This window comes from Pelophylax lessonae (genome assembly GCF_965119305.1).
Source record: "Pelophylax lessonae genome assembly, chromosome: 6".
Lineage (NCBI taxonomy): Eukaryota > Metazoa > Chordata > Amphibia > Anura > Ranidae > Pelophylax > Pelophylax lessonae.
The window spans coordinates 72,672,840-72,699,640 of record NC_138773.1 but is presented as its reverse complement, the minus strand read 5'-3'; the positions used below and the strand labels follow the sequence as shown (position 1 = coordinate 72,699,640).

General features: G+C 43.8%; 1 protein-coding gene across 1 annotated transcript in view; it reads left to right on the top strand.

Moving 5' to 3' along the window:
* The window catches only part of EARS2 (glutamyl-tRNA synthetase 2, mitochondrial), a 29,511-nt gene that overhangs the window by 2,417 nt on the left and 293 nt on the right, over positions 1 to 26,801 (top strand). The window contains exons 2-8 of the mRNA XM_082260977.1: positions 3,091 to 3,246; positions 5,108 to 5,297; positions 5,545 to 6,017; positions 8,982 to 9,090; positions 20,094 to 20,232; positions 21,846 to 21,976; positions 25,068 to 25,203. Of these exons, the coding sequence (XP_082117103.1) occupies positions 3,091 to 3,246; positions 5,108 to 5,297; positions 5,545 to 6,017; positions 8,982 to 9,090; positions 20,094 to 20,232; positions 21,846 to 21,976; positions 25,068 to 25,203 (1,334 nt within the window). The remainder of the gene's footprint in view (positions 1 to 3,090; positions 3,247 to 5,107; positions 5,298 to 5,544; positions 6,018 to 8,981; positions 9,091 to 20,093; positions 20,233 to 21,845; positions 21,977 to 25,067; positions 25,204 to 26,801) is intronic.

The window sequence follows — 26,801 nt, the reverse complement described above, 5'->3', positions numbered from 1 at the left end:
ATTCCACTGATGGCCACTGATGAGATTCCACTGATGGCCACTGATGAGACTCCACTGATGGCCACTGATGAGACTCCACTGATGGCCACTGATGAGACCCCACTGATGAGACTCCACTGATGGCCACTGATGAGACTCCACTGATGGCCACTGATGAGACTCCACTGATGGCCACTGATGAGACCCCACTGATGGACACTGATGAGACCCCACTGATGGCCACTGATGAGACCCCACTGATGAGACTTCACTGATGGCCACTGATGAGACTCCACTGATGGCCACTGATGAGACCCCACTGATGAGACCCCACTGATGGCCACTGATGAGACCCCACTGATGGCCACTGATGAGACCCCACTGATGAGACTCCACTGATGGCCACTGATGAGACCCCACTGATGAGACTCCACTGATGGCCACTGATGAGACCCCACTGATGGCCACTGATGAGACCCCACTGATGGACACTGATGAGACCCCACTGATGGCCACTGATGAGACCCCACTGATGAGACTTCACTGATGGCCACTGATGAGACTCCACTGATGGACACTGATGAGACCCCACTGATGGCCACTGATGAGACTTCACTGATGGCCACTGATGAGACTCCACTGATGGCCACTGATGAGACCCCACTGATGGCCACTGATGAGACCCCACTGATGGCCACTGATGAGACCCCACTGATGAGACTCCACTGATGGCCACTGATGAGACCCCACTGATGGCCACTGATGAGACCCCACTGATGAGACCCCACTGATGGGACCCCACTGATGAGACCCCACTGATGGCCACTGATGAGACCCCACTGATGGCCACTGATGAGACTCCACTGATGGCCACTGATGAGACCCCACTGATGGCCACTGATAAGACGCCACTGATGAGACTCCACTGATGGCCACTGATGAGACTCCACTGATGAGACTCCACTGATGGCCACTGATAAGACTCCACTGATGAGACGCCCCTGATGAGACCCCACTGATGGCCACTGATGAGACCCCACTGATGGCCACTGATGAGACCCCACTGATGGCCACTGATGAGACTCCACTGATGGCCACTGATGAGACCCCACTGATGGCCACTGATGAGACCCCACTGATGGCCACTGATGAGACCCCACTGATGAGACCCCACTGATGGCCACTGATGAGACCCCACTGATGAGACTCCACTGATGGCCACTGATGAGACTCCACTGATGAGACTCCACTGATGGCCACTGATGAGACGCCCCTGATGAGACCCCACTGATGGCCACTGATGAGACTCCACTGATGGCCACTGATGAGACTCCACTGATGGCCACTGATGAGACTCCACTGATGAGACCCTACTGATAGCCACTGATGAGACCCCACTGATGAGACCCCACTGATGGCCACTGATGAGACTCCACTGATGGCCACTGATGAGACCCCACTGATGAGACTCCACTGATGGCCACTGATGAGACTCCACTGATGAGACCCCACTGATGGCCACTGATGAGACCCCACTGATGGCCACTGATGAGACCCCACTGATGGCCACTGATGAGACGCCCCTGATGAGACCCCACTGATGGCCACTGATGAGACCCCACTGATGGCCACTGATGAGACCCCACTGATGGCCACTGATGAGACCCCACTGATGGCCACTGATGAGACTTCACTGATGGCCACTGATGAGACTTCACTGATGGCCACTGATGAGACTTCACTGATGGCCACTGATGAGACTTCACTGATGGCCACTGATGAGACTTCACTGATGGCCACTGATGAGACCCCACTGATGGCCACTGATGAGACCCCACTGATGAGACTCCACTGATGGCCACTGATGAGACCCCACTGATGGCCACTGACGAGACCCCACTGATGGCCACTGACGAGACCCCACTGATGGCCACTGACGAGACCCCACTGATGGCCACTGACGAGACCCCACTGATGGCCTCTGACGAGACCCCACTGATGGCCACTGATGAGACTTCACTGATGGCCACTGATGAGACTCCACTGATGGCCACTGATGAGATTCCACTGATGGCCACCGATGAGACTCCACTGATGGCCACCGATGAGACTCCACTGATGGCCACTGATGAGACTCCACTGATGGCCACTGATGAGACTTCAGTGATGAGACTGTACTGATGGGCACTGATAGGTGGCACTGATGAGGCTGCATTGATAAGCTGCACTGATGAGACTTCACTAATGGCTACTGATGAGGCTGTACTGATGGGCACTGATAGGTGGCAATGATAAGACTGCATTTTAAGCTGCACTGATGATTCATGCCCTGATTATCAGTGTCAACCGTGTGCTAACAGCCTTGCCAGTTATCAGAACTCCTTTCCTCACACAGACACAGTGCGTGAGGAAAGAAATGCTGATAACTGGTGTTCTGCTGAAAACTCCAACTCGCCAAAATCTCCAACCATGTCACTTCTGGTGACTCTCCAGCAGCAATAATTGGAGATTTCAACCAGTTGGTGTTTTCACAGAACAGTGGCAGCATATACATTAAGGTACGCAATATAATGACTGGACATTGTTAGTCCGCCTGCTAGTAACCAAAAACATGGCTGCCTCAAAGGCGGCGACAACATTTTTTCCACCTTACCCAGGGTTCTGTTAAAACAGGCATCTGGTCGTGTACCGTAGTGTACACACTGCCGCTGTTCTGTGAAAACACCAACTCAACAAAATCTGCAATTACTGCTGCTGGAGAGTCACCGGAAGTGACGCTGTTGGTGTTTTTGGCAGAACACCGGCAACTCTGTTTACATTTGATCAGCTGTGATTGGACACAGCTGATAACATGGTAAAGGGCCACTGTGATTGGCCTTTTTTACCTCGATCTGTGATCAGTTGTGTCCAGAGGAAACATCAGTCAGAGTGCACCCAGTGCGGGGTTCTGAAAGGGCATCTATCGCCTTCTCCCTGCCTGTCAAACTCCTGTGGATTGCTTTTCGGAGGGGAGGCAAGCACTGTGGCTAATGTAAACTTAGTGTTTGGTATGACCTAATTTAGTGTTGGTTATTTATATGTGTCATTTCTTGATGTTCCATCTCCTCCTAGGCTTTCTTCACCTGGGTGGACTGCGCACAGCACTCTACAATTATCTTTTTGCGAAGAAGTATGGCGGATCTTTCATTCTACGACTTGAAGACACAGACAGGAGCCGCCTGGTTCCCGGAGCAGCTGAAGGCATAGAAGACATGTTGGAGTGGGCAGGTATGTGCTTGTTTGCTGTTTTGAGCTTAATGATATTGGCATATTTTATGCTCACACGTTGGCGGCTGCTCTTGTCCAGGCGTATATAATTTGCTACAAGGCCCATTATTTGGGAGGGCCTTGATCTCCACCAGGAAGAGCGTGAGCGTGTCAAAAATCAGCAAAGATTGGATGAATCGCTGTCCTAATAATTCACTTGTGTGTGTGTGAACATATGAGCTGATTTATATGTTAAGCTCTGAAGAAAAAACAAGATTTTTTTTTCAGCAAAGCAGGTAAGGACAGCCTGGAAGACATGTGAAAAAGAGTCTAGAGCTCCACCTGCTGGATAATGCAGAATATTCAAAAGTATTTTATTTTTAACTGGAAAAAAATATATATATTTTAGCCCAGACCATAAAAAAAATGAAGAGAAGAAATACAAAGTCACTAAATATTCTCCACTTCACCTCTGGAAGGTTTTGCACCCTTCATGACTAGGCCATTTATTGCTATTTATCACTGCGTTACTTTAACTGGTAATTACCCCAACAAAATGTTTTTAATTTTTTTACACAAATTGAGCTTTCTTTTGGTGGCATTTGATCACCACTGGGTTTACATTTTTTTTTTTTTTTTCAATGAAAGAAGACAGAACAAATATATATATATATATATATATATATATATATATATATATATATATATAAATTACTTTCTGCTATAAAACATCCAATGAACTTTTTTTAACCTTTTCTTCATAAATTTAAGCCAAAATATATTCTGCTACATGTCTTTAGTTAAAAAAAAAAAAAGTGTATATTGATTGGTTTGCATGAAAGTTGTAGCGCCTACAAACTATGGTGTATATATACTGGAATTTTTATTTATTTATTTTATACTAGTAATGGCGAAGATCAGCGACTTACAGTGGGACTGTGATTGTGCAGCTGGCAATCTGACATTAACTGACACTTTGTGGGAACTGGCTGGCATCACCATTGATGCTAATCAGTGCTAATACTATGCACTGTCACTGTACTAATGACACCGGCTGGGAAGGGGTTAACATCAGGGTCGATCACGGGATTAAAGGCCCATACACACATAGCGATTGTCGGCCGTAAATATTTGGCCACCGTCCGATCGGCCGATTGACGGCTTGTTAGTATGATGCTTCCGACAACCGACTGTGACTTTTCGGCCGAACGGAATCTGGCGTGCAGACTTTAAAATTTTTATTGGCCGTCACCAGAACAGCCGATTGTTCCTCAGTCAGTACAGAATTCGGCCGACAAACAGCAGATGAGCAAGACTGGGCATGCTCAGAGAAGAAAAAACAAAGTTAACCATCACATGGCATCACTTCTGCAGTCGGATGCTGTTGGCCGACAAAATTCGTGTGCAGTCTTTAGCACTTTTCAACCGACAGGAGAGCACCGGACAAAAGACGGCCGATCATTCGGCCGACAATCGCTACGTGTGTACGGGGCTTTAGTGTGTGCCTAAGAATGCGTAATGTGTGTATTATGTGCTGCTTTTTACTAAAGATCGCTGTGTTTGTTCTGCTTGCTTTGAAGGCAGAAGAAACACAGAGATCATTCCCTTTGTATAGAACCCTGTGTTGTTTGTCAACACAGGGCTCTGGGCTGTGACTAGACACAGCCAATCAGCAGGTCCCTGCCATGAATTATTGGACAGGACCTGCTGATGCGCGTGTCCTGAACCCGCAAGAAAGGCACAATGTACAGGTACGTTATATTGCCTGTACAAGCTGCCCGTTCACAGTATATGTACTGCGGCAGATCAGCAAGCAGATAAAATACTCTGCATATGACTGAGATAGTTGTTCTTACAAAAGTGTTATTGTTTATTGTCTTAGGGATCCCGCCAGATGAGAGTCCAAGGAGAGGAGGAACATTTGGCCCCTATGAACAGTCTGAGAGACTAAACCTGTACCATGAGGCTGTACAAACTCTTTTGGAAAGTGGGGCGGCATATCGCTGTTTCTGCACCCCTCAGAGACTGGAACTGCTGAAGAAAGAAGCTCTGAGAAACAGAGAGACTCCCCGGTATGACTTTGTTTCCTTGATTGCAGAGCTGTATAATGAATGTATATAAATACACAGTATATAGACATGAATTATATAGAATTTTATTTTATAATTACAATATTCATGGTTTATATCGCAAAAACAAAATGTTTTATATTTAAAGTGATTGTAAAGTCTCTTATACTCTTATATCATGACTTATATGTGAGCCATGTCGGGGTTATGAAAAATACAGTCCTTTAAAAAGTGTCTTTTCTCTTGGTAGGTATGACAATCGTTGCAGGCATTTGACTACAGCACATATAGAAGAAAAACTGTCAAAAAATGTGCCTTTTGTGGTGCGATTCCAGCTGGTCGAGGGAGCTCAGTCTTTTAAGGACTTGGTTTTTGGCTGGACCCATCATGATGTGGCAAGCATAGAAGGGGATCCGGTGATCCTGAAAGGAGATGGTTTTCCAACCTACCATTTGGCTAATGTGGTAGATGATTACAAAATGGCTGTGAGCCATGTGCTTAGAGGAGAGGAATGGCTTGTCTCCACTGCTAAGCATCTACTCCTGTACCGTGCATTTGGATGGCAACCTCCATCATATGCTCACCTCCCGCTTCTCCTCAACAAAGATGGCAGCAAACTGTCCAAACGACAGGGGGACATATTTATCCAGCACTACGCAAAGAGTGGATACCTCCCAGACACCCTGCTCGACATTATATCTAACTGTGGATCAGGATTTCTTGGTAACCTTGGAAAGCAAGTGATGTCCATTTTTGAAGAACATGGACTTAGAACCATGCTTGGCAGAGGGTGAATAACAGAAACTGGTGAAAGTAATATGCAGTGCATATGAAAAGGTTTTTTTTTTAAAGTGGCTCTGACTTAAAAAAAATCACCCTGCAATAGAACACAGTTAGTACTCACCCGTAGCACCACTTCTGCATCTGACTCACTTCCTGGTGTGTCAGATGCTTGATCCCCCGCTGTGTGCTGTGGTACCTCTTGGTGGCCTATCCATCACTACTGTGTCCTTTAAGGTAGGTGCCAGTGGAAGGAGCCACAGCATGCTGCGGGGATGCAAGCATCCAACACATCTGAGATTCATGTGGCGGTGGTCTTTGGAGCTTCAAGCAGGATAAAGTCTCACAGGATGACCCAGGGTGTCCACCGGAAGAATAGGAGGAGAAGGAGTCCTTAAAGTGTATAATGTATACAAATTATAATTATTAACTCCAAAAAATAGTGGTTGTGGTGGAAAAAGTGAGCAAAGCAACCTACATTTGGTGAGGTTGTGGTAACGGAGTGGGGTAAGACACGTGACTTTTCCATGGACACATATGGAGAATACCTCTGTCTACACACAAGATGGACTTGGTCACCTTCAAAGCTTTGGGGTCCCGGTCCTGGGTCCTCAGTGGGGTGATGTACTTGTTTTGGATGAGGTAAAGTAAACCTGTTGGTTATCTGAAAAGCAGAGGTTTCCATTAAAATGTGTAGTAGGACTGTGATGTGTCTAAAGATGGGTCAGCGTCATCCTATTTGGTATACATCAAATTACTTTATTTCCCCAAAAGAAGCGTTTCGAGGCTCAAACTTGCCACTTCCTCAATTTAGGTGTAATACAAAAGTGTTTCACGCTTCTGGGTTTTTTGACTGCACCAAAGTGTATCCTTGTAGAGCATCACCTGTAAACCGAGGAAGTGGCAAGTTTGAGCCAAGAAATGTCTTTTGGTGAGATAAAGCAATTTGATAACCTATCCTTAGACACATCACAATCCTCCTACACATATTAACAGGTGCCTGTGCTGTTCAGAGCACCAACGCGTTTTTTGACCTCTTCCAAAACATCAAATCCAACAAGTGTCCAGATGTTGGGATTCTGCTGTCTTTAACATAGTGATGGTGGAACAGGTGGGTAACAACGGTCTTTATTTACAGCTTTTTCCAAACCTTCAAACAATGGACAAAGATGCTTTAACCACTTTACCACCGGAGGATTTTGCTGTCTTATGTCTGGGCCACTTTTTGCGATTCGGCACTGTGCGACTTTAACTGACAATTGCATGGTCGTGCGATGCCGTACCCAAACAAAATTTACGTCCTTTTTTCCCACAAACAGAGCTTTCTTTTGGTGGTATTTGATCACCTGTGCGATTTTTACTTTTTGCGCTATAAACAAAAAAAGAGCGACAATTTTGAAAAAATAACAATATTTTTCACATTTTTTTATATGAAATCCCCCCCCCCCCCCCCCCCAAAAAAATGTAAAAATCAAAATTTTTTATCATTTTAGGCTAATTTGTTTTCTGCTACATATTTTGGGTAAAAAAAAATTGCAATAAGCGTATTTTGATTGGTTCGCGCAAAAGTTATCACGTTTACTAACAAAGGGAAAGATTTTTGTTGTTGGTTTTTTTTTTTTTTTTTTGTTTTTTTTTTAACGTGTAATGGCGGCGATCTGCGATTATTTTTTTTTTTTTTTTGCGGTACTGTGACATTGCGGCGGACAGATCGGACCCTTGACTGACATTTTTTACACTTTTGGGGTTACCAGTGACATTACTACAGTAATCAGTGGTATACATATGCACTGTTACTGTAAAATTACACTACCAGTGAAGGGGTTAACTTTTTTTGAGAGGGAGGGGCTATGTGTGTCCCTAGGGGCTCGATTCTAACTGTGATTGGCTGTGGCTTGAGATGTATGAACAGTGATCAACGGTTCTACATAGTAGAACCGTATGATCACCATTCATACACCGGGGAGAATGACAGGCGGCTTGTTTACATTAGCTGCCTGCCTTTCTCCCTCTCCACTGATGATCGCGAGTGACCGGCGGACGATCGCGTTCGCCGGTCACACGCGCGGGGGGGTCCGTGACCACTCGGGAGCGGCAGCGCGCCTCCGGGGGCGTGCGCTCGCTCCCTAGACCCTCACAGGCTAGCGACGTAGTACTACCTGTGAGGGGCTGACCGCCGCAGTGGTCGGCAAGTGGTTAACAGCCAGAGACTACATCCAAATGACATTCTACAGTTCATAGAAAACTTTTTAATTCTAAAAATTGTGCAGATCAGTTGTACATCCGATCGGTCAAAAAATCATAGTGTGTCTAACTCCAGCAGAATACAGTACATGTAGAGAATGGAGGCTAAGGCATAAAGAAGAAGGGTGGATTTAACTACATACAGAATCCCCTAGCTACAGAGTGAGGTAGAGACAAAATTATTTATAGCAAACGAACAGCAATGGTATTGATTTACTAAAACTGGAGAGACAAAATCTGTGCAGATGTGCATTGTAACCAATCCGCTTCTTACTTCAGCTTGTTCAATCAAGCTTTGACAAAAAAAAACTGGAAGCTGATTGGTTTCTACGCAGATTTTGCATTCTCCAATTTTAGCAAATCACCCCCAATGCATGTGTAAGTGTCAGTTAGGGTCCAAATGTCCGCCGCAATATCGCAGTCCAGCTATAAGTCTTTATAGCACAAAAAAATAGAAAACGCAGAGGTAATCAAATACCAGCAAAAAAAAGCTCTATTTGTGGAAAAAAAGGACATAAATTTTGTTTGGGTACAGTATCGCATTACCACGCAGTTAGCAGTTAAAATAACGCAGTGCCGAATCTCAAATAGCCTGGTCATGAAGGGGGGGGGTAAATCTTCTGGTGGTCAAGATGTTAATGTGTGTATTTTCTCTTTATACAGGAAATCAGATGGGCCGTACTCTGCCTGAACTCCTAGAGCAATTTGAACTGGAAAGAGTGAGCTCTCACTCAGCATTCATAGACCTAAGCAGTCTCCCAGAATATAACAGGTAACTATTATTTAAGGTAGGGTGTCAGAGAGTCACTGCAAGTTATTGTGTAACTTTCAAATAGATTTTAGGCTATGTTACCTCTGTGCTTTTCATATGGTGTAAATACAGTGCAGCGTATTTTAGCCACGTTTCACATGCATCACTATTCATCATTATGAAAATTACATTTCTCTGGGACCCTCATCAAATATGCACCAAGCAGGATTTGCTGTATTGCATTGCTGTAAAATTCAGAGGCTGGAATGTATCCAACACCAAGAACAAAAATGTAATATATTGCACCTAACAGTCCTTAGATGTGGTGGTTGTATCAGTTCTCCTTGTAAGCCTGTTGTTTTTTTTGTTATATTTCTTTCACCTGATGATCCTGCCAGTATCACACTTCCTGTCCTAGGGTATCAATATTCAATAATTGTATTGTACCTACACTATATTCCCAAAAGTATTGGGATGCCTGCCTTTACACACATCCCAGTCTTAGTCCATAGGGTTCAATATTGAGTTGTCACACCCTTTTGCAGCTATAACAGCTTAGACTCTTCTGGAAAGGCTGGCTCGCAGTCTCCCAAAGGTGTTCTATAGGGTTGAGGGCAGCACTCTGCAGGCCAGTCAAGTTCCTCCACCCCAAACTCGCTCATCCATGTCTTTATGGACCTTGCTTTGTGCACTGATGCGCAGTCATGTTGGAACAGGAAGGGGCCATCCCCAAACTGTTCCCAAGAGTTGGGAGCATGAAAATGTCCAAAATGTCTTGGTATGCTGACACCTTAAAATTTCCCTTCACTGGAACTAAGGGGCCAAGCCCAACCCCTGAAAAACAATCTTACACCATAATCCCCCCCCCCCCCTCCACCAAATGATTTGGACCAGTGCACAACCTGATAGAACAGCTTTGGAATTAGAGCGGAGACTGCGGGCCAGGCCTTCTCTTCCAACACCAGTGTCTGATCTCACAAATATGCTTCTGGAAGAATGGTCAAACATTCCCATAGACACACTCCTAAACCTTGTGGACAGCCTTCTCAGAAGAGTTGAAGCTGTTATAGCTGCAAAGGGTGGACCAACTCAATATTGAACCCTAATGACCAAGACTGTGATGCCATTAATGTTTTCATGTGTGTAAAGGCAGGCGTCCCAATACTTTTGGTAATGTGTATGTAGGAGCAGCATTGTGATCCTAGCACAAATCTCCAAACCACCCCCACCCTCATCTGCTCCATAACATAAGAGGGAAGAGTTCTGTGGTCCACCAAGAAGTTTAGAAACTTTGATAACTGAAAACAGTATAGAAAAAAGACGCAGGACCCAGTCCTGCAACAGGAGGACTTGACTGGAATTAGCATGAGACCAAACCAATTTTTATATATAAAGTTTCACATTTTTTTATTTAAACACATATTGATAAAACAGGATGTATAGCATGACATCCAAAATGCAACATAACAAAACAATAAAAACATTGGAGAAGCATACGGATAGACAATATGACCCTTAATAAAGCACCTCCCTGGCTATTGCATCCTGGGTAGCAATCCCCAAAGAGAGGATATCTGTATATTTGGTCGCCTCCTGCAGGTTAACGTGTTTCGCTATAGGACGTAGGTTCCTCAGGACCGATATCGGAGGAAAAACGTATTCTGTTAAAGATAATAAACACAGATACATAAATACACTTATATGGTTTATTAAATGTAGACATATATTCAGTATACAATATATCAGTAAATTAACAATCACTGGGGGAGAACTTACAGCAAAATCAATTGGATCCGTGAGGATCATCAAATGCATGTCTTTTGGGCAGAAATAGGAACCACAAGATATCCCACCTATAGGGGCTTCATTACATTAATATTCCAACATCTCCAAAGCCAAAATATAAAAGAAAGAGAGAAACGACTTCTTTTTATAGACTGACACTACTAAAGAGCATAGCACTATTCTATATTCCTTGTATTCTCTATTATTATTAATGTATAAATGTACCTGTATAGTAGATGTGTCTCAGCCCATGAGACTTAATCTAAACATGTGGCATAGAGGACAGTCCGTCTGTACTAGCCCAGGGTATAGGAACAGTTGATCCAATGCTCAAAATCCCATTCAGATAGTGTGGATATCTATCCCCCTGTCTATGTGGAGCCCTATGACCAATTCCTATAGGACTTCACCAACTAAAAGAAGCCAAAAACATCAGAGCGTGAGCTATATTGGTGGTTCATCTATCCTCCTGCATCCCCAGACCAAGGCCAAAAACCAATGCATTGTCTTACCTATGTCCTGCTGCCTCAGACCTAAACCTTTGTCCACCAAGGAAAAAGGACAGAAGGCTACTGGGGAGTTCTATGTCCCCACGGTGCCGTGCATCTACCCGGAAAGTCCGGGTTATGATGTCATGACGCCATGTGCATTCCATCCATCGCGCGTGCGCAAAATTGTGCCCAGTGTGAAGGAGCTCAAGCCTCGCTCCTGTCTCTATAGGGAGGAGGCCCAGCCCACCCTCTAGTAGATAACAGTACAGGAGGGGGGGGGGCGGAAAGAGAGCAAATGGGAGGACTAAACCGCCCAAGGCAGAACAATAGCCACAGCCCCAATGTAATTTAAGACTGGCCGTGTGAAGCGCATATGCTGGCCCATAAGGGGCTAGTACAGAAGGACTGTCCTCTATGCCACATGTTTAGATTAAGTCTCTTATGGGCTGAGACACATCTACTATACAGGTACATTTATACGTTAATAAGAGGGAATACAAGGAATATATAACAGTGCTATGCTCTTTAGTAGTGTCACTCTATAGGATAAGGTGTTTCACTCTTTCTTTTACTATAGCAAAATGCGTTGACCTGCAGGAGGTGGCCTAATATACAGATATCATTTCTTTGGGGATTGCTACCCAGGATGCAATAGCCAGGGAGGTGCTTTATTAAAGAGGTTGTAAACCCTAAAAAAAAAAAAAAAACCTGCAAGACAAAGGCATAATGAGCTAGTATGCATCGCATACTAGCCCATTATGTGTAACTTACCTTAGAACGAAGCCCCGACATGGACCCCCGGACATCACTGCGGGCGCTGCCACGATCCCTCGCCGTCTCTTCCGGGTTCGGCGGCTCCGGCACGATGATTGGCCGGAGCCACGATGACGTCACTCCCGCGCATGCGCGCGGGAGTGATTTTCCGGCAAGCTCCCGGCAAACATAATTGAAGGTCCCCCCGGACCTTCAGAGCGCATGCACCGCTCGCGCGAGCGGCTGCATGCACTGCAAATATCTCCTAAACCATGCCGGTTTAGGAGATATTATTTGTACCTACAGGTAAGCCTTATTATATTAGCAAACCCTGTAGATAATATATATCCTCATTTCCCGGTTGGGTACATTATCCCTGACCCTGTATTTGAACCACTCCAATATTGATTCAATTTTTGTATTTAGGTCTGTGGTGATGCAATCCATTGTATGTACATGATTTTAATGTTTTAATTGTATTTGTGTCCAGTCCTGTTCTTAGGTCATTCACCAGGCATAAGTGCCTTAATAAACCAATTGTTTATTTTTCACCACTACTCAGCCACTACTAGTGTTTTCTTGGCGCCTATATCTGATCACCCTTGTCTTGTGAAGGCTTTGGAGGCAACCTTGTTTCCATCACATTCACAGAATTCCTTTTTTGTATATATTATGATGGGATCAATAGGCACATTTGCAGACACCCTTTAGTCTGAGTAATTTCCCTGGTATTTATTCAGAGGCCTCTCTAGGAACCACCCCTCTACATTTTTTTAGTTCATGTTGTCTGGATCTTTTTTTGATCCTTTCTGGTTCCTTGGCCCTGCCATTAAGGATCTTTAAAGATAATTCCTTATATCCTTTGATTGATTATCGCTATCCTGGTGTTTGAACTGGAACAGAGTGGTCGCGATACGTTAGGGGTCTCTCCGGAACCCTTCATTGGGTATTTTTTACTTTTATTGTGCAAACGGTTGATTTTTTCCTTTTTTGATTCCTGTGCTGTGCGGTGACTTTACATATATACTTAATGGCTTATTGTATTGACTCACAGATTGAGCAAGAGATAGAGGTAGCCTTCGATGCTCAGCCGCAATCATCCATTCCCAACTCAGAGCCCCTGGTCGAATTGTTTAAACAACACAAAAAACTGGTAATTAAATCACTAAATAGGAAGTGGGACATAGCGTCATTACAATCACATGTGTCCAATAAAATTATTCCAAGGGGTCTGAGGGAGAGGGTGATTCCGGCTCAGCATCTCCATACCCCCAGATTCTTGGCATTATGGAAGGAGGACTGCATTGCTCGAGGTGTCCATATAATGCAATTGATCATTGATGAAGAGAAGCTTCAGCTGCAGGAATTACACGCAGAAATAGTGAATAGTTCATCGGCCCTAGAATCCTTCCAAGAAAAAGAAGAATTCTTAAAACTTAATGAGAATTTGAAAAAAGAGGTCGAACGAACCCAAAAAAACCTCAAAACCACAAAACAAACTAAATTTAGGCAGAATTTAGTAGACTGTGAACGAGAGGATCTCTTTGATCCCACTCTCGTGAGGAGCAGAAGTAGATCCCGTGGAAACTTTAGACAGAGGAGGCACCCCAGTAAATTCAGGGGTAACTCCTCCGGCAGTGATACTGAAGATAAATCGGTCTCTTTTTTGGTGCCAGGGACGGAGGAGGAAGACAGTGGGGGTCAAGTACAACACTTAGAAGACCCAAAGCCTGCACACAGAGAGAGAGTCAATCAGAAAGTAAAAAACAAACAGATTCCACAGAAGACAGCCCTTCCCAGAGCAACTCGATCGAGCCAGAAACACCAGAGGTAGACCTGTTGAGTTCAGATCTTAAGGTGGTCAACCTGTCTGAATTTAATTTACAAAAACGTCATATTGATTTACTCAGTAAGGGCCTTTCTTTCTCCCCCATTTCTACTATGTGCGAATTTGAAGTCTTTAAGGACATTAATTTGTTCCTTAGAAGGGTCATCTTTCAAATGTGGCATCAGGTCTCTGGTGCTGAACCCGACCAGGACATTTCTCCTTCTGATCAGGATAGGGAGGCACTGGAGGCCCTTACATCCCTATTGTTAGAAAATGCCTCATCGGATGATGAGTCCAATGATCCATTTCAGATCCGTCGGGATGCTAACATCCGCATCAGATCTACGAAGATGCCCCCGTTTACCAAATACAAAAATATTAAAATATTTCTTGATTTGGTACAAAACGACCTTAAGAAAGTTAACTGGGGAGACTTAAAGAAACCAGATAATCTTTCCAGATCAGAACGACGGGCACTTAAGGAACTGGAGACAGCACCCGATTTGGTTATTAGGTGTAGCGACAAGGGCGGTAACGTTGTCCTCTTAGGTGAGGAAATGTATGAAAGGGAAGTAATGCGCCAACTGAACGACACGAGCACTTATACTAAACTTAAACAAAACCCTTTCCCCTTCCTTGTCACTACACTTAACCATAAAATTACCTTAGCGAGGGAAGTCAATTTAATATCTAAGAAAGAGGCAGACCATCTCCTTGTCAGGTGCTACAATGTGCCGACCTTCTACACCATCCCCAAGTTGCATAAATCAGTAACGCAACCACCTGGCAGACCGATTGTATCGGCTGTCGGTGGCCCATTGGAGAGGGTCGGCAGATTTGTGGACGCTTTGATTAAGGAGATGGTCTTTGAACTCCCCTCCTACGTGCAGGACACTAGAGACGTACTTAGTAAATTGGTCAACATTCAAGTTCCCCCTGAGGTGATCTTTGTAGGGATTGACGTAGAAAGCCTGTACACGTCGATACCTCATGAATGGGGTCTACAGGCTGTACACCACTTCCTGCAACGGAAATTTCCCGACCTGGGAGCTCATAACGAGTTCGTGGTGGAATTGCTGCAGTTCATGCTCAATAACAATCGCTTCCAGTTTCTATCCTCCTATTTTCAGCAGACCAGGGGCACTTCTATGGGGGCACCGTGGGCTCCGGCCTACGCGTGCCTCCATCTGGGTCTCTGGGAGGAGCAGCAAGTCTATCCATCCCCGATGTACCTCGGCCATTCTCTTTTATGGCTGAGGTACATCGATGATGTACTGCTCCTCTGGGGAGGAACCCTGCCGGAGCTGGAGGCTTTTGTTGAGGGGCTGAACTGCAACAACAGAAACATCAAACTTAAGCCCCGTACACACGTACCGATGGTCGGCATACAAATGTTCGTCTTTTCTCCCCGGGATGTCGGTGTCTGTTGAAAAGTGCAAAGACAGCACAAGGACAGCACAAGAATTTTGTCTGCAGACTTCAGCTGACTGCAGAAGTGATGTCATGTAATGGTTAACTTTCCCTGTGTTTTTAATTTTCTGAGCATGCCCAGTCTTGCAAATCTGCGGTCTGTCGGCCGAATTCTGTACTGACAGGCGAACAATCGTCCGTTCTGGTGTCCGCAGACAAAAATTTTCATGTTTGCAAGAAAGACTTTTGTCCGCGGATTGTGCGCAGACATCTGTCGGAGGCACCATACTAACACGCGTACAATCGGCAGATCTTTCGTCCGCCGACGTTTGTATGCCGACGATCGGTACGTGTGTACGGGCCTTTACTTATACAGCGACGGCCGATCACTTACCTTTTTTAGACCTTCTAATCTCTAGGGCGGGTTCCACTGTCAAAACAACCACGTATCGTAAGGCAACGTCGGCCAATACTTTGCTCTTCGCCGAGAGTCACCATCCACGATCCTTAATCAATGGAATCCCTGTTGGGCAATTTCTCCGCCTCAAGCGGAATTGTACCGATGAGGCCGACTACCAAATGGAAGCCAGGGATCTACATAGACGCTTCAAAGAGCGAGGCTATTCCCATAATACCATCAGGAGAGCTCGCAAGAAAGTAGGACCTAGACAGAGATCTGAACTACTCCTCAAAAAGGATGATTCTTCATCTCCGATGGGGTTAGTTCAGCAAAACCATCCTAGGATTGTGACACGCTATGGCTCACAGTGGAATCAGGTCAGGGACGTAATCACAAAACACTGGCAGGTTTTAACTGTCTCGCCTTTAATACAAAAAATAGTGGGACCCAGACCCTTGATCACTGCTAAGCGTGCAAAAAATCTTAAGGATGCTCTAGTTCATTCGGAGTTTGTGCGAACAAAAACTCCGCGTACTTGGTTAACCTCTCTACCTCCAGTCAAAGGGATGTTTGCATGCGGAAAATGTTCGGTATGCAAACTAGCCATAAATTCCAAGACCTTCTTCAGTTGTGATATGAGCCAGGAATTTACCATCAACAGTTTTATAAACTGCCAAACAGAAAGAGTCATCTATCAGCTCATATGCCCGTGTAATAAATCCTACATTGGGAAAACCAAACGCCAACTGAAGACCAGGGTCTTGGAACACTTAGCTGATATCAGGAACAAGATCGATACCAAAACCATACCCCTGCACTTTCTGGAGTACCACGGTGCCAACCCGGATGGATTACTATTCCGTGGCATCTATGCCCTTAAGCTCCCTGCGAGACGCGGGGACTTTGACACCGTGTTACTCCAGAAGGAGAAATTATGGATTTACAAAATGGGGTCTTTAGCCCCTTCAGGGTTGAACGTGGAGTTTAGTTTGAGGCCTTTCTTATCTCCCTGACAATATATCATGCAGGTTATTAGTCATCTACATACTGCTATATATATTATGATTAATTTTTTCTATTCCTTCTTCAAAATTAATCCCTACTTGGACGCCTAGGTGGGCATACCCCTCTATACCAAGTTTTGAGGTTTTTTATACCTGTTCCCTATATTTTTATTCATATATATATGTATAGTAGGAAACTATCATTGACTTATCCCCTATATGGGGGCCCCCTTTGTGTTTATAGAGTATTGTCTCTCTGTTTACCATTTATTATTGATTTTGCTCATTGCGACTTATGTCGCTGGTGTTACTTTCCTCCATCTCCGATGGAAGTTGTACCTTCTCCCATGGTATCCTTTACTACCTGGGCATGTCTGCTGTATTGTTATCCATTATTCAATAATTTTTTAGTGGTTGTACAATACAGCACACTCTACCGGAAATCTTTGTCACCAACCAGCACAGTGCATCATAAAAAGGTCTTTTTGGGTCTTTAGTTTGATTCTATTTGCACATCCTTATTTTGCTTAGTATTAGCACCCCTGTGCTTTCCTTCTGCACAGTGGATCTTCTGAGACCCCTAACTTTTAAATGTCATTTTTAATAATAATTGTTCACATCCACGTTTATAGTTATACTCTACCACATCAGATAGCTCTTGTTTAATGAATTGTTGTTTTCAATGAGCAATGTATTGAGGAATTGTGGTTGTGTATGAGTAGCTAGTGAGATGTATTTTGTACTAATAACGCTAGATGGGGCTGCATGGCTTCCTTTATAAATTCCTAAATGGCATACTGACATCTGTTGGCCAGACTATGGTAATTCACCTTAATGATTTTGAGCCGATTTCACACATGTGTGTTTAATCATCCATTCATTATTCACCGTATAAAGGAACCCATGACCCCCCACTAATTAGCTCCGATGAAACCGACGTAGGTCGGTGAAACGCGTCAGCAAGCTTCCCAATTGGATTGTGCCACCCGGACCTCTCTCTCCTGAGTATCCAGGCGACCCCCGCAACCGCGGCTCAGCTACGGCTCCCTTGATTTTGCTGCTCGCCACCACCGGATGTGACGTAGGGCCGGCCACCTCTGACCCGTTCGTCACTATGTGGAAGCGAGGCTGGAGCAAGCACCGAACATTGAACGGGATCACGCCGTCTAGCAGCCGGTATTTGCCGGGACTTTGCCACCTTACACTCGGAGGTATGAACTACCTGTAACTATTGGTCTGTTTGTTGCATGGTCTTTTCCCCTCATTCACTTGGCACGGAGGACCTACCTGCTCTCTTCCCCCACCTCCATTGGGACATGATGAGCAATCCTTGAACGGACTTAACTCCATATACAGTGCCTATGACATTTTCAAGGAGGAAATTATACCTGCACATCGTCTGGTTCTTTTCTTCAGGGATCACACTGTCTATTGGAGCCTATTTCATCCATTTTGGACTATCTCCCCAATAGCCACATTTACAGCATTATCCTCAATTCTCCATCTGACACCGGAATATGAGCAATTGGAACCCTTTTTTTCCCCTATATCTTCCTACAGGCTTCATCTATGGGTTTTTTCTAACGATCCTTTTTCCGCTACACAGGCATACCTGTGACTGGTATTAGCAAACCCTGTAGATAATATATATCCTCATTTCCCGGTTGGGTACATTATCCCTGACCCTGTATTTGAACCACTCCAATATTGATTCAATTTTTGTATTTAGGTCTGTGGTGATGCAATCCATTGTATGTACATGATTTTAATGTTTTAATTGTATTTGTGTCCAGTCCTGTTCTTAGGTCATTCACCAGGCATAAGTGCCTTAATAAACCAATTGTTTATTTTTCACCACTACTCAGCCACTACTAGTGTTTTCTTGGCGCCTATATCTGATCACCCTTGTCTTGTGAAGGCTTTGGAGGCAACCTTGTTTCCATCACATTCACAGAATTCCTTTTTTGTAAGCCTTATTATAGGCTTACCTGTAGGTAAAAGTGTCAAAAAGCAGGATACTACCGCTTTAAGGGTCACATTTTCTATCCATATGCTTCGTCAATGTTTTGTTTTGTTATGTTGCATTTTGGATGTCATGTTATACATCCTGTTTTATCAATAAGTGTTTAAATAAAATATTTTGATACTTTTGTATATAAAATTTTTTATATATGCTCTCATGCCAGTTCCAGTAAAGTCCAACCTGTTGCAGGACTGAGTCCTGCGTCTTTTTTTTCTATACTGCACATATTGGGATGTGGCATGGGTAGTGGTCACCTTTTTGTGTTGATAACTGAAAACAGTCAGCAAAAGCAGAAAGCAAAAAAAAGTTATCAGCACACAAGCTTTCTGGCAGGTTCCACAAGTTTTATATTACACGTATCGCACTGGTATAACAGAACACTTTCACTGGTATATTTAACAGACCAAAAGGCAGAAAATAAGCAAAATTCCTGTGTAATCTTGCATGTCTCATTATGCTAGAAGAGTCTTTCTTGAGTGTTGTACAATTTCGTTCAAATAAAGCAGAGGACAAAAGCAGAATACACAGGGACCCAATGCAGTGCACAAACAGAGCAGTATCTCTCAGAAAGGACAGCACAGAGGTCCGTTTCATCGACACAGACCTTCATAAAGACCATTCTTGTAGTCCCCAGTTTGCAGCTCTCCTAAAACAATTAGGAATTTCTCCTTTCACAGCCACAAAGCCTGAAACTGTGGGACCAGGGATGGATGCATATAAAGTAAATGTCAAGTTACTTTAAAGCAGGACTCCACCAAAAGTTTTCCTTTACTTTTTGATGGATGGAGCAGGGTTTAATTTCTACCCAAGGTTTAATTTAGTTAGATAGTTTCTACTACAGTCTGAGATATCGAAGTGGATAAAGTTATAAGAGTTTTCTACATGGAAGAAGCAGGGTATGGACTGATACAGGTATTTTTTAATGACTTGAGTAGCAACACTGGACCTAGGCTAATTGTTGGAGGCCCCTGTGATGTTTAGTTGTCTTCAAACCCAAGTTTAGTGAAAATAAAGCCTGTGTAGCAAAACCTTTATAAATGCTGGATAAAGGGTATGATCTTGTTCAGGGCTAATGTACACAGTGGGGTTGATTTACTAAAACTGGAGAGCACAAACTCTGGTGCAGCTCTGCATACAAACCAATGAGTTTCCAGGTTTTTTTTTTGTCAAAACGCAATTGAACAAGCTGAAGTTAGAAGCTGATTGGCTACCATGCAGAGCTGCACCAGATTTTGCACTCTCCAGTGTTAGTAAATCAACCCCTGTATGAACATCATGTCTAGTCAATCATGACCTTTTTTGATGGTTGGCCTTCTCATCTTCCTATTAGGATTCATCTATCCAAGAGGATTGACAACCTAGAAAGTCGGGCAGAGCTGATCTCACAACTCCAGACTCTGCTGGAGGAAAAATACAGAGACTTGACGTTTAATAAAGACTATATTGAGAGAATACTGATATTGAGGAAGGTAAGATGACTTGTATTTCGCAAAATACGAAGACGTTTCAGACCATGCTTATTGCAGCTTTTATTATTATAATACAGGATTTGTATAGCACCAACAATTTGCGCAGCAGTTTACAATGTAACGGGTAGGGATGCACCGATCCAATATTCGGATTGGATATCGGTGCCGATATGGCCATAATAGCCGGATCGGGGGATCGGTAAAATTAACAGATCCATGGGCCGATCCGGTTTTGCTCTTCACATAGCTGTGAGGGAGCAGAGAACTGCTGTCAAAGAAGAAAAAAAAAAGAGCCTCCTGCAAATGCCTGTCAGTCTCCCAGTTAAGTAAACACAATGATTACAATGTATCTTTTCGTTCCATCTGCCGGAGGAGGGAAGTTTAACCTCCTTAAGAGCCGGTTCACACTGGGGCGACTTGTCAGGCTACCTGGTCGCCTGACAAGTCGCCGTGGGTCGCCTGCCATAGATTAGCACAGGACCCGTTCTAATAGGAGCGACACAAGTCGCTCCGACTTAGAAAAAGGGTACTGAGCTACTTTGGGGGGCGACCTGGAGCCACCTGCATTGACTTCAATGATATGAAGTCCGTGCATGCCGCTCCGAGGTCGCCCCGGCAAGTAGCGTCGCCCCTATGTGAACGGGGTCTTAATGCACAATTGTTATAAGGTATCTGTCAATTCCGATCCGGAAGTATTATTTTGTTATAAGCTCACAAAACAGTACTTCCGGATCGGACTCGGGATCGGCGATTTTACAAAGCAAAAGATCGGGATCGGGATCGGCACCAAAAAAAGTCGGATCGGTGCATCCCTAGTAACGGGGGACAGTAAAATTTCATGTATTTATAGTTCCCTGGGAGGCTCCCAAACGTGCAAATAGCAACTTTAGTTCCTGAGGTTCTCTGCAGCTCACGATTAGTCCATTGCTTTGGTGAGCAGCTTCATGGATCAGTGATGGAAGTGCTTCAGGAACTGAGGCCACCGTATGCGTGATTGAACGCCTTTTGTTTCAGGCTCTTGGGAAACTACAGGGGGCTCTCTTTCTATGTCTGCTGTCATTGTGGGAGTTTTATTTCACAAACGTTTTATTGGGTTTTTCCATTTTACTAACCAGGAGGCAAAAGTATAAATTGTACACATACAATTGTACACAAGCAAGAAAGGTACAGAATATACCAAGTGGCGCGCTAAGCGCAATCCAGAAATCACTACAACATGCAGTAGTGCGTTAGTACTTATCGAAGTAGGGAGGGAGCGGAGAGAACAGTTTGAGATAATATTGGTGATGTAACTTGGGCCAAACTTGTGAATGGAGAGAAATATCGCCCATCCTATCAGGCACAGAGAGGGATCGAACCAGTGATCTTCGGTTTACGAGACCAACACCTTACCACTTGGCCACCACGCCATCTAACAGGAGAAAAGGTACCAAATAGGAAAGTTGGTTTTTCAGGTTTACAAACACTTTTAGGGGTCTATATAGACCTCTAAGGATGATTTTAAATAATTATTTTAAAATAATATGTTTTATGTCCTTTTTATTGAAGTGTATTATAACTAATATATTTTTATGCTTGTTCTAAATTAAAAATCCTCTTTCTTGCCTTTTCAGGGACACTTGTGCATGCTCACAGACCTCCTGTCTCCACATTACTCCTATTTGTGGATTCGGCCCTCTGTACATCTCAAAGATCTGCACAGTTTGTCAAATGAGGCTACTGAGATCGGAAGTCTGGTTGTGGGGTGTGTATATTTTATTTTAGCCCTGTGGGGTTTAACTATGATCTTTCATTATTCAGTCTGTAACACTAAGGCCTCATGCACACTGGACGTTTTTTTTTTTTTTTTTTTTTTTTTTTATTTTATTTGTAAATTCTTTAAGAGGGAACTACAGACCATGAAAAAACAGGACATGGCATGCAGCACATTAAAGCGATTCTTCAGTCCTCTATTAAAAAAATAAAAGTCATCAGCTGCAAAAACTGTAGCTGCTAACTTTAATGAATTAGACACTCCTCTGTCCCAAGATACAGCGGTGTCCTCACCCGGCCGGTTTCTTCACCAGGCTTCGGCCTCTGGTGCCGACCTACCAACTGTGGGTAGGCGGTTGTGCCTGCTTGCGTCTTTACAGCCAACTGCTTACTGCACATCTTATTGGCCCAGCAGCTTTCTGGGACCTGTGACATGTCCCAGAAGGCTGTGGGGGGCCGAACCTCCACTCAGATCGCCACATCGATCTGAACAGAAATGAGGGAGTGGGTTCCTGCCAAAAACAGGTACCCCCTCTCCCCAAAAAGAAATGATGTGCCAAATCTAAAGGAGGAAGAATGGCATTTTCTCTTTCAGGTGAAGTTCCACTTTAACCACTTCCCGCCCCCCCTATAGCAAAATGACGGCCGCAAAGTGGTTGCTCTATCCTGACTGGGCGTCATATGACGTCCAGCAGGATAGGCCGCTCTGCGCGCCCCCAGGGGGGCACGCAGAACGGCAATCGGTGATGCGGTGTGTCACTATGACGTAGACTCTTTGCCATGTGACCAGCTGTGTCCAATCACAGCTGGTCACATAGTAAATAGGAAGTTCCGTTGATCGTCTTTCCTCAGTTCGCACCTGACGGGCACGAGTAGAGGAGAGCCAATCGGCAGCTCTCCTGACGGGGGGGTCTGTGTTGGTAATCGAAGCATTGATTACCAGTGCAGACCCTTGGGGGATTGCCCACCCATGGCCACCAGAGATGCCAATCAGTGCTCAGGGAGCCTGTCAGTGTCCTCATCAGTGCTGCCCATCATTGCCATCTATCAGTGCCACCCACTAGTGCCCATCATTGCCATCTATCAGTGCCGCCTATGAGTGCCCATCAATGCTGCATATCAGTGCTGCAGATCAGTACCACCCCATCGGTGCGGCCTCATCAGTGCCTGTCAGTGCAGAAAAAAACATATTTATTTCCAAACTTTTCGGTCTTTTTTTATTTGTTTAGCAAAAAAGAAAAATCTTGCGGTGATCAAAAAGGTCTATTTGTGGGGGGAAAAAAATGACATAAATTTGGTTTAGGTACAGTGTTGCATGACCCTGCAATTGTCATTCAAAATACAACAGCGCTAAAACCTGAAAATTGCCCGGGGCAGAAAGGGGGTGAAAGTGCCGGTTAAGTCAAACATAGAAACCTGTTGGCCAATTGGCACAAAGAATGAGTATGTAAAGTGTTACTAAACCCAGGAGCCTGAATTCACTATATCTGGTCTCTCCCACAGTACACAGAACATGGAAATACAATAGTTTTAGTAAATATAAACTGCTAAATACCTTTTCTCATCAGAAGTATATAGCAGTCTTATGACTTCTATCAGTGTCTGGTTAAGTCTAGAAAGAGGAGTTTTCATTCTCGCCTGAAGGACCCCTGACCCTCTGACTGGACAGTGCTGACTGGACAGTGCTGATTGGACATGCACTCTCCCAAAAAAAAAAAAAAAAAACCTCTAGCAATACACAACAAACTGAGCATGTGCAGCTTGTACCCTAGTCTCTGTTCTATCAGGAGATAGTTTGGGGACAGTGGAAGAAGGAGAGGATCAGAGAAAACCGGACTAAACAGCCTTTTTTACACAATGCAGAGGATTAACCCCCTATGTTCCACAATGAGTATAATAAGCATGCTTTACTGCATATACAGACATGGCTATATACTGCTAATAAGAAAAGGTATTTAACACTTTTTATATTTACTAAAATAATTGCATTTCCATGTTCTGTGTACTGTGGGAGACCAGATATAGGGAATGCAGGCTCCTGGGTTTAGTAACTGTTTAATTTACTTATCCAGAACAAGTATGCAGTTGATGACTTCTTACTTCGATTTTTTGATTTTACTGATCTGCATACTTGTTCTAATTCAATGACTTAGTATTTAAGCCAGAGGATCAGCCTGTTGGCAATAGAAACCCCTGTATTTCTCTCATGAAGGGTTTTGCTTTAAAGTACAGTGGGTTTTTGTTTTATCCAGCTATCTTTTCTCAGTGCAGCTTATAAGATCCTAGTGAAAGGAATAACACCAACATGTCAGGAAAAAAAAAAAATCAAAAACAGAATCGCTGAGTTGAAAAAAGGATCACCCCCTTTGTGTCAGTATTTTGTTGAACCACCTTTTGCTTTAATTCCAGTCATTAGTCTGTTGGGATTTGTCTCTACTAACTTTTCCCATCCAGACTTTGCAAATATTTGTCCATTCCTCTTTGCAGAAACTGCTCAAGCTCAGTTAAATTTGATGGTGACCATTTGTGGACTGCAGTTTTCCAAGTCCTCGCACAGATTTTCAATGGGGTTTAAGTCTGGACTCTGACTAAGCCATGCAAGGACATTCACCTTTTTCTCCTTCAACCACTGTGTGGTCATTTTTGCTGTGTGCTTTGAGTCTTTGTCATGTTGGAAGGTAAACCGTCTTCCCATTGACAATTTTCTGGCAGAGGGCAGCAGATTTTTCTGCAAGAATTTGACGGTATTTTGCCCCATCCATTTTTCCTTCTATCCTGACAAGTGCTCCAGTCCCTGCTGTAGAGAAACGCCACCATAACACGATATTCTTGACCCCATGCTTTATTGTTTGAATGGTGTTATTTGGATGGTGAGCTATTTTGGATTTCCGCAAGACGTGGCCTTTCTTGAGGAGTATTTTTTTTTTTTCTTCCAACCCTCCCATACAAGCCACATTTGTGGAGAATGCATTTTCTATGTACAGGTTTTAATGCAGGATCATCAGATGTACATAGAGCAAGATCATACATATGTATTACAGTACATTAAGGAATAGTCCTAATTTGCACATTTTTCTTTATAGGATTTTAGAAAAAAGCCACAATGACATGAATATGGAAACCTTAAGCAAAGATCTCAAACTCCATCTGCAGCAGTTGAAAGCCACAAAGTACAGTGTTTCTATGAAACTTCTACGCAGGATTCTAAGTGGTTTGGAGGTAAGTCTTTCCACTTTATCCTCATGTAAAGTGGTAGTAAAGCCTTTTTTTTTTTACTTGTAAGTTACAGGTGAGCCTATAATACAGCTTACCTGTAAGTAAAATGAATATCTCCTAAACTTGCACTGTTTAGGAGTTATTCACACAGCATGCAGCTGGTGACGTTACCGACACATGTTCTATGAAGGGACATACCTTCAGAGCTCCATGCCATGGCTCCCATAGGGGGGGGGGGGGGGGACATCATCAAGGTTAAAACAATCAAACGGGTGGCACATTATACCATTTTGTCTTGGGGTTTTTTTTTTTTTTAAAGGCTGCAGTTTACTACTGCTTTAAGGCCAAACTCTGCATTCATTTTTCTTCCTCTCTAGCACTGTACCCACAGAAATCCCATTTTCCCAATAGATGTCCTTAGTCTCCAGGGTGGAATGGTGCCCAGCATCATGAATTCCAGAAAGAGTGAGGAAATACTGTGGAGTCAGGGAGTCATAGACCTTCTTTTAGGGGTATAACCACTGTGCATTTTGCATCATTGAGGACCTACCACTTCCCCATCAATACTTCTCCAGAGGATCCTGGATGTCATATGCCTTGCCCTAAAGACATATACACACGTTACTAATGCCTCGTACACACGCAACGATTTTTCGGCCGACCGATCGTCCGACTTTTGTCCAGAGTGGTGTTTTGTTGGTTGGAATGTGCCTAGACTGCACACAAATTTTTTTGGCCAACAAAAATCTACTTCAGAAGTGATGTCATGTGCTGGTTTACTTTCCGTGTTTTTTTTCTTCTCTGAGCATGCCCAGTCTTGCTCATCAGATTTTTGTCTGCCGAAATCTGTACTGACTGACGGAAAATCGGCCGTTGTGTTGACGGCCAACAAAAATTTTATAGCCTGCACACCAGATTTTTTTCGGCCGAAGAGTCGGTTGTCGGAAGCATCATACTAACAAGCCAAAAATCGGCCGATCGGACGTTGGCCGAAAATTCACGGCCAATTATCGACGCGTGTGTACGGGGCTTAATGCTGACCTCTTTCAGAACATGGTAGTTAACCTGTCTGTGTCTAGATTCAATACCATCATGGAGTTCTGTGAATGGCTAAGGAAAAGGAGGGATGGTAAGACACTATCACTTCCGTGTATGGGAATTGCAGCATGCCAGAATTATAGTGACAACTGTACTATCTGGCAAGAATGAAAGTATAGTTTAAAGAAAAGAGCAGCGATTTTGGATGTGGCATAAACCTTTTATTTATTTTTTTTTTTTTTTTACACACTAGACCTTACTAAAAACTCTTTGCTTGGACTTCTGCTTTAAAATAATAATAAAAAAATTGTTTTTGCTTCCATAGTTAGGTTTCTACAACTGTATTACTGGCATTCCTTTTGTTCCGTATGTGTGTGTGCAATAATGGTGACAAATTGGTAACACCTGAACACATAATGAAGGAAGGAAGGAAGGTTAATAAATTTTAGATAGCATATATCCAATACAAAGCGAACAAATCTGGTGGTTAGTCCCTTGAATTGGAGTGGATGTCTTTTGTATATTGTAGCATCTGGTATAAGACAGGAATGTTCATGTGAGAT